Source organism: Zonotrichia albicollis, chromosome 10 (assembly GCF_047830755.1).
Source record: "Zonotrichia albicollis isolate bZonAlb1 chromosome 10, bZonAlb1.hap1, whole genome shotgun sequence".
NCBI lineage: Eukaryota > Metazoa > Chordata > Aves > Passeriformes > Passerellidae > Zonotrichia > Zonotrichia albicollis.
The window spans coordinates 38,445,896-38,458,435 of NC_133828.1; the positions used below are offsets into that span (position 1 = coordinate 38,445,896).

General features: G+C 50.1%; 2 protein-coding genes across 18 annotated transcripts in view; one reads left to right on the forward strand and one right to left on the reverse strand.

Annotated features, from left to right (window-relative positions):
• The window catches only part of LOC102063269 (UDP-glucuronosyltransferase 1A1), a 91,016-nt gene extending 87,721 nt beyond the window's left edge, over positions 1-3,295 (forward strand). For all 17 annotated transcript variants that reach the window (XM_074548863.1, XM_074548865.1, XM_074548868.1 and 14 more), the window contains one exon: positions 2,298-3,295. In XM_074548863.1, the coding sequence (XP_074404964.1) occupies positions 2,298-2,595 (298 nt within the window). In that variant the 3' untranslated portion in view covers positions 2,596-3,295. The remainder of the gene's footprint in view (positions 1-2,297) is intronic.
• A 7,938-nt stretch (positions 3,296-11,233) lies between these two features.
• The window catches only part of SH3BP4 (SH3 domain binding protein 4), a 35,332-nt gene continuing 34,025 nt past the window's right edge, over positions 11,234-12,540 (reverse strand). The window contains exon 5 of the mRNA XM_074548862.1: positions 11,234-11,827. Within this exon, the coding sequence (XP_074404963.1) occupies positions 11,603-11,827 (225 nt within the window). The 3' untranslated portion in view covers positions 11,234-11,602. The remainder of the gene's footprint in view (positions 11,828-12,540) is intronic.

Below are 12,540 nucleotides of genomic sequence, written 5' to 3' on the forward strand. Positions count from 1 at the left end.
CTGGAAGTGTCCTGGATGGGGTCTGGACCAGCCTGGCCTGGTGGAAGGTGTCCCTGCCCATGAGGGATGAGCTTCAACGTCCTTCCAACCCACCCCACCCTGTGATACTGCTGCCTTGGAGTGGCTACCTAGAACAGAGGCTAGAAAAGATTAAGAGAGTTAAGAGGGCATTTTAAAAAGCAGGATTTTTCTCTGGTCCAAGGGTTTTCCAGAAGCTTTTCTTGTCCCATCTGGGGTGCCAGAAAACTGATCCTTGGAGTGGCCATCTAGAACAGAGGCTAGACAGGGTTAAGAGGATAAAGTGGGTATTTATTAAAGGCCTTCAGTAGATACAGCTTGGGCAGTCAGAAGCCTCCTAGACACTACACCCAAGACAGATGATGGTCACAAGTTTTTCCAGACAATTATAAGTTTGGTCCATTTACATATCAGGGGTTAATATCCCAGTTACACCTTCAGGCTATGAGGGCACATATCCCCAGTTTGCCCCTGTCCAGTTCACTGCTGTTTACATTTTTCAGGGCCTGAGGCTGTAGGGTTTCCCGGAGTTTCAGGCCCAGAGGAACTGTGCCTGAATAAAATGGGAGAACAGCAGCTGACAGGGTATAGAGTTGTAGAGTTCCACCCTAAAGCAGTTCAGGATTTTAATAACATAAAAGCTGAAATCCCAAGGCATCAACTCCATGTTTGAGCAACACCTTCTCTTGTAGCAGCTTGGGGTTTAGGTGGTGGGTGCTGATACCTGTTTTCCTGTAAGCATCTCTGTGGCATTCACGTTCTCTGAATGGAGAGAGACATAATTCCCTCTCCCAGGATTTTTCCTAGGGAAGGCAGTGAGAAAGCTCAGAGAAGAAAATAATTCTTATCTCTACTCACTGCTCCTGTTTTTGCACATGTGGAATGTGTTATGGAGACTGTTTACCAAAAGTGGTTTGGTTAATTGAACACTGGTGAAAGTTGTTTTGAGTGATTAGCCAATCACTAAAAGCTGTGTCCTGGCTGTCTCAGACAATCATGGGTTTTTCTGTAGTGTAGTATTGTATCTCTTTAGTATAGTTTTAATATAGCATTAATGTAATATAGTATAGTTTTGCAATTATTCAGCCTTCTCCTGCAAACCAGTCTTCAAGTGAATTTGTGTCATTTCTTGTTCAATGGTGACACAACTCCTGTGGAAAAGCCACCTGGGTGAGCATTCTGGCAGGGCAGTGAAGTCCACACAGCCCACACTCACCAGGGCTAGCTCAGCCAAGAGAGGCAGAAGGGCCTTTATATGGTCAGTTCCAGTGAAGGTTTATTTCTGCACGATTGTCTTGGTTTGGAAAGACAGGAGTCTGCTAAGGAAGGCAGGAGCCTCCTCTGAAATGGAAAATGTAAACCCCCTCCCTCCAAATTCTTTTAAATTTGAAATTAAGGGGCTCTCAGGCAAAAATATGGGAGCAGGAATAACAGTTTTCTTTATAAGGGAAGAAAATAAAAAGGATAAAATAAACAATGCAGTAAACAAAAACAACACTGAGTGAGAACACAACCTGACACCCTGTGGGTCAGGCTGTTGGTGGCAGTCCCATTGGAAATGTGGCTGCAGCCCTCCTGCAGTGTCAGGGGTGGTTCTGTTGGAGCAGGGATCCTGTAGAAAGGTGCAGTCTTCCTGTGAAAATCCAGTGGAAGAGGAGACAGCTGCTGTTCCTCTGGGCAATCCCGTGGAGAAGCTGTCTTGCTTCTCCAGGACCTCAGATTATATCCAGTTAGGAATGCTTGGCTCCTCCCTCTGGGCTCACATCTCCCAATAGTATGCTGTAGTTCTTATCAGTCATGCAGTGACATTCAGTAGCTGTTATCAGCAGATATCTCCCTGGAGGGAGGAGTGATTGTGGGAGAGATAAAAAAACCTGCCCAATTAACAGAAGATAAATACCACACCTCTAACAGATGGCAAATAGAACACACATTGCCGTGCAATCTGGGACAACGATGAAGAGGAAATCAGGGACAAAGCCCTGTCCATGTGCTCTGCACAAGGTTAACTGTGGGGTCAGTGGCCAATGGTCTGAGGGCAGTGCCCTACAGGGAAGACAGGGCTGGCCACCAGGGGTACCACAACCAATGAGGGAACAGGGAAGGGAAAAACCAGGAGAATTTGGACCATATGGGGGAAGGAGCTGGGGTGGATCATAGTGCTGCAAGGCTCCATGGGGAGCTCTCCTCTTTCAGCCTAGACTCTCTGGTGTGTCCTGCCAGGGCAAGGCCCTGGGCATTTCCCTGAGGGGTTAAAGGGTCCCACGTTCTCTCGGCAGGTACAAGGAGAACATCCAGCGCCTCTCCGACCTGCACCTGGACAGACCCATCCACCCTCTGGACCTGGCCGTGCACTGGGTGGAGTTTGTGATGAGGCACAAGGGGGCCCCTCACCTGCGCCCCGCCGCCCACGACCTCAACTGGGTGCAGTACCACTCGCTGGACGTCATCGCCTTCCTGGCCGCCGTCACCCTCCTCTTCCTCTTCATCTCCTTCAAGTGCTGCCTGTGCTGCTGCCGCAGGTGCTGCGGCAAGAAGGGCAGGACGGGCAAGGCCACCAAAGCCAAGTCCCACTAGCACCTGGGGACGGTGGTGGTGACCGAGCTCCTGCTCCAAACGCGGCAGCGGGGCCAGGGAACAGCTCGAATTGCACTGCAATGAATCAAACACTGTGATTTTCAGCCAAGGAATGATAGGGATCCTTTGAAATAGCAGCACGAGATGGGCTGTTCCGCTGATCTAATTTTGGCTTTTTAATTAAGAATGAGTTGTTGAAAATGCCTTGTGTAGGAGTGCTGCAGTCACTTGGGAAGGTCTGAGTGTGACATCCCCGGCCCCTGGCTTCCACCTGTCAGTGTGCAGAGGACTCAGTGACTTTTTCTTTCAACCTCCACCTGCAGCAGAGATAGGTAGGAATTTTGGAGGACTTTAGGAGAACCATCTGGTCAGATTCTTGTTTGAAATCTCTGTGTGGCTGCTGTTGTAGGAGAGGCAAATGTTGTACACTCGCAGTTCCTGTCACGCAGACCAAGCTCTGTGCACATCTTCATGGGTTTACAAGACCCTGAACCAATATCAAGCTGCTGGAAAAGCACTGGTGTTTCCCCCAAATTTCCCATCAGGCAGATGTGCTGTAGCTGGAGCTCACCTGGTAGTGAGGAGAGCTTTGTGAGCTTTGCTTATAAACCCCCACAACTGATTTGTTCTTTGTAGGTGATGCTCAGGGAAAAACCCCAACTCCCAGCCCTACAAATAAACCCCAAATACCAAAAATAAAGGCTGGTGTGTTTTCTGTCTTGAGAGTTATGGGGGGGATGCTTGTTTGCTGATGGAAAAAGAGCTGGAGAAGGGACAGATTGAATCCCCATGGTTTGATGGTGTGAAAGCCACCTTGATACACAAACCCCCTTCTCAGCCTTGCTGTCCCTGCTGCCTGGTGACCTGCTCCTCGCTCAGAGGTGCCATCCTGAGGCTGCCACAGCTCCCAGGTGAATGTTCCAGGCTCTGAGCTGGGGGATCCCAGTACACCAGAGCAGCACGGGTGTCCTGCTGAGCGCCTGCTGCTGCTCCTTTCCCTGGCAGTTTGGAAAAGCCGGGATTTCAGAGGAGGTTGTGTGAAGTCCAAGGCAGGCTCTGTCCTCAGCCTGTCCCCACTGCAGTGCCCAAATCTCCTGGACACCCACAACCTGCCCAGCGCTTTTCTTCCCCTTCCCTGCCCACCACAAACGGAAGGAGACCTTTCTTTGGGGTGTGTGAGGGCTGAGCTGCTTGGAAATGCAGCTCCACACCTTCCTGAGGTGACAGCTCAGGCTGTGCCCGCGGCTCTGGTGACAGCTGCAGAGGAGACCCTGCAGACCTCTCAGGGCTGTCACAGCACAGCCACGGTGGCCCCAGTGCTCTCTGAGCATCCCTGGCTCCCAGCAGTGTCCAGTGCCAAAATAAAAAATCCCCACTTCAGAACGTCCTTGAGGGGGAGTTCTCTGAGTGCCCTGCTGCAAACCAGCTCTGGATCAACCCTGTGACTTTCTCTGCATGGACAAGGGGAGAACTCTTGGGTTTCAGATCAGAGGAGCACAACTGAGAAAAAAAAAATATATAAAAATATCCCAATTGCAGCTCCAACCCCCTTATGCAGGGGAAGTAAAACTGAAAGGAAGGAAGTTTCAGAATGCCCATCCCATGACTTATTTAATTTCAGAAATACTTTTAACACAGCCAGAGAAAAACAACAGCAGAATCCAGGTATCCTCTTCCTCCCTTGGCTTTCCTCACCCTCATTGCTTTATCCTGCTCTTGACTTTCCCTTGGAGAAGGAATGAGCAGGGCCATGGCTGGAGAAGCCTCCCAGTGCCCAGCAGAGGCCACTCTGGGATCACCCAGGGGCAGGAGCAGGGACAAGGCCAACATTCCCAGCCAGCCAGCCCAGTTCCATGGCTGGAACTCCACGGGCACTTGTTCATCCCCCAGCCAGGTGCTCCAGGAGTATGGACACTGCTGCCAGCCAGGAGAGGATTCCCAGAGGCAATTAGGAGCCAAAGCACTTGGGACAAGAGGCTCTGGCTCAGAGGAAGGAACTGGATCCTCACCACAGCTCGGGCCCTTCCCAGGAAGGGTTAATCAGGGATGATGTCCCCTCTTATTGCCCCATAATTGGGGGCCAAAAACCAGAGCAGAGACTCCAGCCCACCTTCGCTTGCTGGGAGATGGAGGAATCCACTGTGACGGCGTTCACAGGGGTCTCAGGTTGAGGGAAGAGACAAGGATCTCACTCCATGTTTCAAAAGGCTGATTTATTATTTTATGATATATATTACATTAAAACTATACTAAAAGAATAAAAGAAAGGATTTCCTCAGAAGGCCAGCTAAGAATAGAATAGCAAAGAGTGATAACAAAGGTTTGTGTCTTGCACTCTCTGTCCAAGCCAGCTGACTGCGATTGGCCATTAATTAGAAACATCCAACATGGGCCAATCACAGATGCACCTGTTGCATTCCACAGCAGCAGATAACCATTGTTACATTTTGTTCCTGAGTCCTCTCAGCTTCTCAGGAGGAAAAAATCCTAAGGAAAGGATTTTTCATAAAAGATGTCTGCAACAATCCACAGCCACAGCCCAGATTGAAGCCCCAGAACTGACAGTGGGGCCCTTCCCAAAAGGGGAAACTGAGGCAGGGACAGCCATTACTCCTCTCCCCGAGCTCCTCGGAGCCCCAGGCACTGCATCCTGAGCTTTCCCAGCAAATCCTTCAACTCTCAAGGAAAAGGCAGCGGCCAAAATGCCCTCACTGCCCTTGGAGAAAGGAGACACAAACACCTCCCACCTCAGCAGCTCCCCCGTCCAGAGCTGGTGATTTCTGCTCCCACCCAGGGACCTTTTGAGTGTTTGTCCTATTTTCCCCCAGATTTTAACACCCAGTAAGTCTGGGAAAGAGCCAGGGCTGCTTCCCAGCTCTTCTGGGCTGCTCAGACCCAGCCCAGCTGCAAATGATGGCCCTGAAGCTCTCTGGGTCTGGGATGGGGTGTCCTGGGGGACACAGCAGCCCCGGCCCTGGAGGGCAGGATGCAGCCAGCATCTCTGCCTGCTTCCCACCAGCCAGACCACGGGAAATGACAGGAATTACTGGCATTTTTCTGCAGCCACAGGGTTTCTCAGCCTCAGCCCAGTCCCCAGGGCCAACAGGGAGGTTTTCCCACTGCTGCCATGGGAGCTCTGGGTGGATCTCGGGCTCCTCCAGCTCCCCAGTGTGGGGGTCCATGGAGACCCCTGACCCACAGGGATGTCCAAGCCCTGTCCAGCCTGGCCTTGGACATTCCCAGGGCTCTAAGGGCAGCCACAGCTTCCCTGGGAAACCTCACCACCCTCAGAGGGAAGAATTTATTCCTAATATTCCGTCTAAACCTATTCTCTGTCAGCAGAAAGCCATTGCGCCTTAGAGGGGGGAATCTATAAAAAAATATTTATATATTTATAAATACTAAAATAAATTTTAGATTAATAAATATGTATATGTTTATAAATAAATATCCTTATAAATATGTATCTATTTATAAATAAATATTATTCCCAGGCACAGGAACACTCCCTCTTCCTTACCTGGGGCCCTTCCTTACCTCTGCCCCTTGCCCTGGACACTCTCACTTGGATGCTCACACTCAGACCTGCAATTACCCATTTAATTCATTTATTTGCTAATCCACCTTTTGGGTGGCTTTGTAAAAAGCAAATACTCACTGCTGCTGGTGCCCAGGCACTAATCCGGTTCGGGGAGGTTTTCCCACTACGGGGAGCTCATTTCCCACGGTGGGAAACCATGGAAGCACAACTTGGGAAGATGAGAAGTGCATCCCACCTCCCTGAGGAGTGCAGACGAGGGAAACCAGCCTGATTTAACCCAAACCACCCAAACTCACCCCAAACCCCCACGCATCCACAAAAATCTGTGGCTTTGGGATTGCAGCTGAGATGGTCCAGCCTGGGGAGCAGTGCAGGGATAACGGTGTGGGAACAACCAAGGGAAGGGGTCCAGAAGATGCTCTGGCCCCTGCAGCATCCCCCAGAGCTGTCCTGCAGCATCCCAGAGGGTTTGGCACTGCAGATGCCCCATCCCTGGGAAGTTTGGATCCCTGGCACTGCAGATGCCACATCCCGGGGCAGTTTGGATCCCGGGGCAGTTTGGATCCCTGGCACTGCAGATGCCCCATCCCGGGGCAGTTTGGATTCCTGGCACCGGATTTGGCACCAGCAAGCCCAGGCAGTTTTAGCTGGAGCAGCCACAGAGCCCTCAGATTAATTATCACCTGCAGAAGTGTTTTCAGGAGTTATTTATAGGTGAGTGGGATGAAACCTGGGGAAAAGGGGTTGCCAAAATCTCTGAGACAAAGGGCAGGACAGACTCTCCATGGGAGGCAGCATCAATTCCCTTTTATTTTCAGGAAGGGTGAGAGGTCTCCCGTGCCAGATCTGATTGCTCAGGGTGATAAAAGGGAGTCATGGAGCAAATCCCAAATCCCTGTTGAGCCTGTCCCCAAAATCCAGCCTGAACAAAAGGAGCAGAGCCCTTCCCAGAAATGCCACCAGCCTGGGTGATTTTAGGGGAGGGGGAAACAAAATCCCTGCTCCACTGGGGCAGATCCCTGTGTGGTTCAGCCCCAGGGGCTCAGTCTGTGCTGGGCAATGCCACAAAGGTAGAAGCTTTAATGGATGTTCAGTGGGGCAGGGGCCCGGAGGATGCTCCAGGGGCTGCTGGGTCGGTGCCAACCCCTCGGAGATGATCTCAGCAGGGTGACTCAGGGCTGGATGAGTCAAGGGAAAACCACAACCAGCGTCACTCCCAACATCCAACATCCAACACCCAGTGAGGCTGTTAAACAGTAAAAAAATTACACATTCCTCCCCCAGCCAGAGCCCTCTTCACTTGGACATCATCCTCCCACCCCAAATCATGCAATCAGCCACTCCTTGGGAAAAACATGCCTTTACATCCCTTCTTTCACCCCTGTCATTATAATAAATTATTTTTTTTTAAAGCCCAAAGGTGCCATTTGTTGCTCAGAAACCCCTGAATTCCAGCCATGGATTAAACCTGCTGAGCTGCGAAGAGGGCAGCCCCAGGGGATGCTTTGGGCAAAGCCTGTTGCCAAAAGAAGAAAAAAAAAAAAAGAAAAAAGAAAAAAAAAATAAAAGGCTTTGAAAGGAGGCTTGAGTGGGTCATGCTGTGAGCATGGGATGAGAGTTGCATTTCCTGGGATGATCGTCATCATCTCCGTGAATTTCCAGCCATTCAAACCCTCTTTTGGTGAAAATTCAGGCCTGATTAAGTCACCTCGGGCTATTAAGGTAAAAAAAAAAAAATTAAAGATCCTACAAAAAAGGAAATTAAAGATCCTACCAACAAGAAAACCCAAAGGTGGAACAGGACTGCTTGGAACACCAGCAAATCCCAGGGCTGGTGCAGAATTCCAAGGATTCCACTGTGCTCCTGAAGGTGCTTCCAGCACTATTTTCCACAAAACAAAGCATCAAGCCTCCAGCTGGCACCCCAGAGGCTGGATGCAGGGGACAGCCCTGGAAATGGAGGGATTTGGTGGCAAAAGGAAAACCTGAGGAAAATTTGGGAGCAGCCCTGCTCCTCTGAGAACTCACAGCGTGTCCTGGTAACCCACAAGAGGCTGTTCATGCATGAAGAGCTGCAAGGGAAGGCAGCAAATCCTGCAGGGATTTTCAGCAGGGATTTCTGGGCATGGAAACCAGCACCCAGAGAGCTGCAGGGTCTCATCACAGGCTCCAGATTTCCCTGCAGACCAGGCTTTGTGTGGACACCCTGATAGCCAGGGGGTGATTTTCCCCTCCCTCCCCCTCCTGCCGCCTCTCCTCAGCCTTTTGGGGCTGGGAGAGCCCATGGAAGATGATCCCTCACTTGTGAGGGCAGAAACTGAGGAGAAAATGCTGTGGGGATGCATTTGCAAGGTGACCTGTGCTGAAGCACTGAGGAATAACTCAAACCCTTTCTTTCCCTGAAGCTGAAATATTCCAGGCAGCAGGGGGGAGCTCCCCAAATCACCTGGCTGCTGTCTCTGTTTCCCAGAGCAGGGTATCCATGGTGAGAGCCCCAGCAGAAACCAGAATATTTCCCTTCCCTGCCTTGGGATCTGACCTCCACTGGGACTGGGAGCAGCCCAACAGCCTTGGCTAAACACAGGGGTGTTTTCTCCAGCCAGAAAACAACCAGGAAAACTCCTCTGTGCCAGAAGAAATCCTGCAACCACACCTTGTCCCACTTCAGGAAGTTCCTGACCCAGAACAGCAGGCTGGGGGTGAGATGGTTTCCAGGCACTTTTCCCCTGGAGACAATGGGGTGGGAAGGCTGAGGGAGGAGATTGGATTCAGGAGCACCGGCTCTGGGTGCTGGCACAGTGCAAACCCCACTAAATTAACCCCACTCTGCTTTGGGATGGAGAGACAACAGCAGGTGACATCGAACTGGGAGCCCTGGAGTGTTGCAGACATCTTTTATGGAAAATCCTTTCCTTAGGATTTTTCCTCCTGAGAAGCTGGGAGGCCTCAGGAACAAAATGTAAACATTGATTATCTGCTGCTGTGGAATGCAACAGGTGCATCTGTGATTGGCCCATGTTAGTTGTTTCTAATTAATGGCCAATCACAGTCAGCTGGCTTGGACTCTGTGTCCCAGCCACAAGCCTTTGTTGTCATTCTTTGCTATTCTATTCTTATCTGGCCTTCTGAGGAAATCCTTTCTTCTATTCTTTTAGTATAGTTTTAATGTAATATATATCATAAAATAATAACTCAAGCCTTCTGAAACATGGAGTCAGATCCTCATCTCTTCCCTCATCCAAGAACCCCTGTGAACACGGTCACACTGGAGAGTAACAGCTTCCACTGGAATGGGGTTTCCCCCCCCAAAAAAATCTCATTTTTTCTTTAAAAAAATGACCATTAATGTAAAAACAGTTACTGCACAGGGGTGGCAATGCAAAGCCCAGACAGAATTTTGGGAGAAGCCCTTGATGTTCAGTTCAGAAGGGGGACACATTCCCAGCCCCAGCATGGGAGGAAGGACTGGATTTCTGACCAAAAATGGGGAGAAATAAATTCACCCTCATCCCACATCCCCCAAAACGTGCTGGCCACATTCCCAAGGCTCTGGGGAGGGCACAGGCTGGTGAGGAGAAAAAAAAAAAAAGGGATTATTCATGGATCAGGGGAGGCTTCAACTCTTGCCCCTCTGCCAGCACAGCCTCCTGCAGAGCTCCGGAGCCAGGGGGGAAAGCCCAGATTGGGGTAAAAAACCCAGATTTGGGTAAAAGCCCAGGGGAAAGGCATCCTGCTGGCTGCACCTGGAGCTGGCCCTCGCTGCAGCAGGGATTTTAGCTCCTGCATGGAAAAGCAGGGACAGGGAAAGGGGCTGGGCTGTGGGGACCTGCACAGGAAACCCCCTAAAGCCCCTAAAAGGAAAACCCTTAAGCCCCCTAAAGGACAAATTTAAGGTTGTGGGATCCATAGAGAGTGATCATTTCTGGGGATGGGATTTTGGGAAAAAGCACCATTCCCTCCACCAGATGATGCCTTTCCTACTCTTTTTCTTCCACTGTTTCTTTTTAAATTCATCTGAAAAGAAAAAAAAAAAAAAAAAACATCCTTTAGGAACCTTTACACGTCCTCTGGCTGCAGCTTTCCACCAAAAGGAGCCTTTGCACTTTAAATAATCTTTCTGTGCAAAAAAATATTCCCCTCCCAGGTGAAATACCTGAAAGCTGGGGAGCAGAGGGAGGAAAGGAGGAAAGGGAGGCAAGGAAGTCCCTCAAAAAACTTAGGTTTAAAAGGAGGAGGAGAAAAATAATACGGGCACTGGGTGACACAAATATTGAGGGTTTTGGCACCAGGTTTATAGCAAAGGTTATTTACAAGTTAAACTGGATTTGAGGAGCCTGGAAGAATTAGAAATCAATGGCAAAGAGCACCTGGAACATCCCCAGCGAGCTCAGATTTCAAATTAGGAGAAAGAGTCTCTCTCTTGTCCCTTTTTTTTTCCTTTTTTTCTCCCCTTTCCCTGTAGAGGGATTGTCTGCATGGCAACAATTTCCTCCCCCTTTCTGGCCTCTTCCCCAGAGCAGGAGCACCTGGGGACTTGGATTCCCTCTCACCATCCCCCTGATCCATCTCCTGAGGTCTCTGGAGAGCCCCAAACCTCCAGCTTCTTCCAGAGGTGTCCTGCACCACATCCAGGTGGGAAGAAGATCCTCCTGGTTAAAAAACAGGAACAGGCCAAAAACAAGAAAATCCACGTCTGCAGAGACATGGAAATAACCCAAAAATCAACCAAAATGCTCATAGAACCTGTGAATAAAATAAAATAAAATAAAATAAAATAAAATAAAATAAAATAAAATAAAATAAAATAAAATAAAATAAAATAAAATAAAATAAGTAAAAGTTGTTTTTGGTGCAAGGGCTGAGCACACCCCAAATTTAGGGACAGCCCAAGTTCCTGTGGTGCTTTAGTCACATCTGGTAACCCAAAACCTGCCTGTAGTGGGGGGAAAGGGCATTTATCGTGCTACCTCTTAAAATATATATTTACAGGAGTCATATTGGTCTCAAACTCCATCATTTCAAAGCAGTTTCTGCAACCTGAAACCAGCCACAGCTTCCCCCACTCCTCCCCAAAGTGGTCACAACTTCTACTGCTCGTTACAAAAATTAAACTTTTATTTGTAAATGCCTAGAAAACGTGATCTCTTTTGGGATCCCTCCCCACCCCTTCGCCCTCCTGAAAGTTTTTTTTTTATTTTTTCAGTAAGAAATAGTTTAACTGGATGAAAAGCCATCCCCTTCCAGATGAACTCCCATCAGGGTGGGATATGTCCTGCTGATTTCCAGTCCTGGTGGAGAACTTGCAAACTTTGGCCTCTTCAAACCCAAGGGAATGGTTTGAAGGCCAAACTTTGGCCTCTTCAAACCCAACCTCCACTTCTTCTCCTAAAGTCAAAGGGAGAGCAGGGGGGGAAAAAAAACAGAGGGAAAAAAATTCCCAGCCAAGGAGAAGAGGACAACCACGGGCTAGATGGCAAAATCCTCGTGGTCCTGGGGGCTGAAGGCAGCAGCCCTCAGCATGTCCAAGGAGTTGACGAGGATCAGGGTGCCCGTGAGGTGCTTCCAGCGCTTGGTGATGGGGTTCTTCATCTTGTCCAGCCCCGTGTGCAGCTCCTGGATGACGTCCCTGTAGCTGTCCCCCATCTGGCTGCTCCAGGTCAGCAGGAAGTCGTACGCCGGCTTCCACATGGCCTGGGGAGAGGGGGGCACACAGGTGGGAGGGGATCAGAGCTCAGCCAGCATCCCAAAACGCGCACATTCCCGGGAAAACAGCCCCCCAACACCGTCAGAGCCCTGCGCTCCTCTGAGGGGAGTGTGCTCTGGAGGAACCTCCAGAGAGACATGGAATCCCTTGGGTTGGAAAGGCCTTTAAGGCCTTTGGGCCCAACCATTAACCTGGTGGGCCTGTCAGTGGTGCCTCAGAGGCTGGACTCCAACACCTTGAAGGTCTTTTTCAGTTGAAAGAACTCCAGGGTCTGTGCAGAGCCAGGGGTACCTGCCCTCACCTCAGTGTCTACCATGCTGCTCTTGTTGCAGTGCGGGGCCTTGTAGGCCCTTTAAGACCACTGAGCCCAGCCATTAACCTGTGGGTCTGGCTCAAAGGCTGGACTCCAACACCTTAAAGGTGTTTTCCAGCCAAGTGATTTCCAGGATCTCTGCAGAGCCAGGTGTGCCTGCCCTCACCTCACTGTCCACTGGCCTTGTAGGCCCTTTAACACCATTAAGGCCTTTAAGACCATTAGGCCCAACCATTAACCTGGTGGGTCTGGCTCAAAGGTTGGTCTCCAACACCTTGAAGGTGCTTTTCAGCTGAAAGTATTCCAGGATCTGTGGAGATCCAGGCGTGCCTGCCCTCACCTCGCTGTCCACCAAGCTGCTCTTGTCATGGCGCGGGGCCTCGTAGA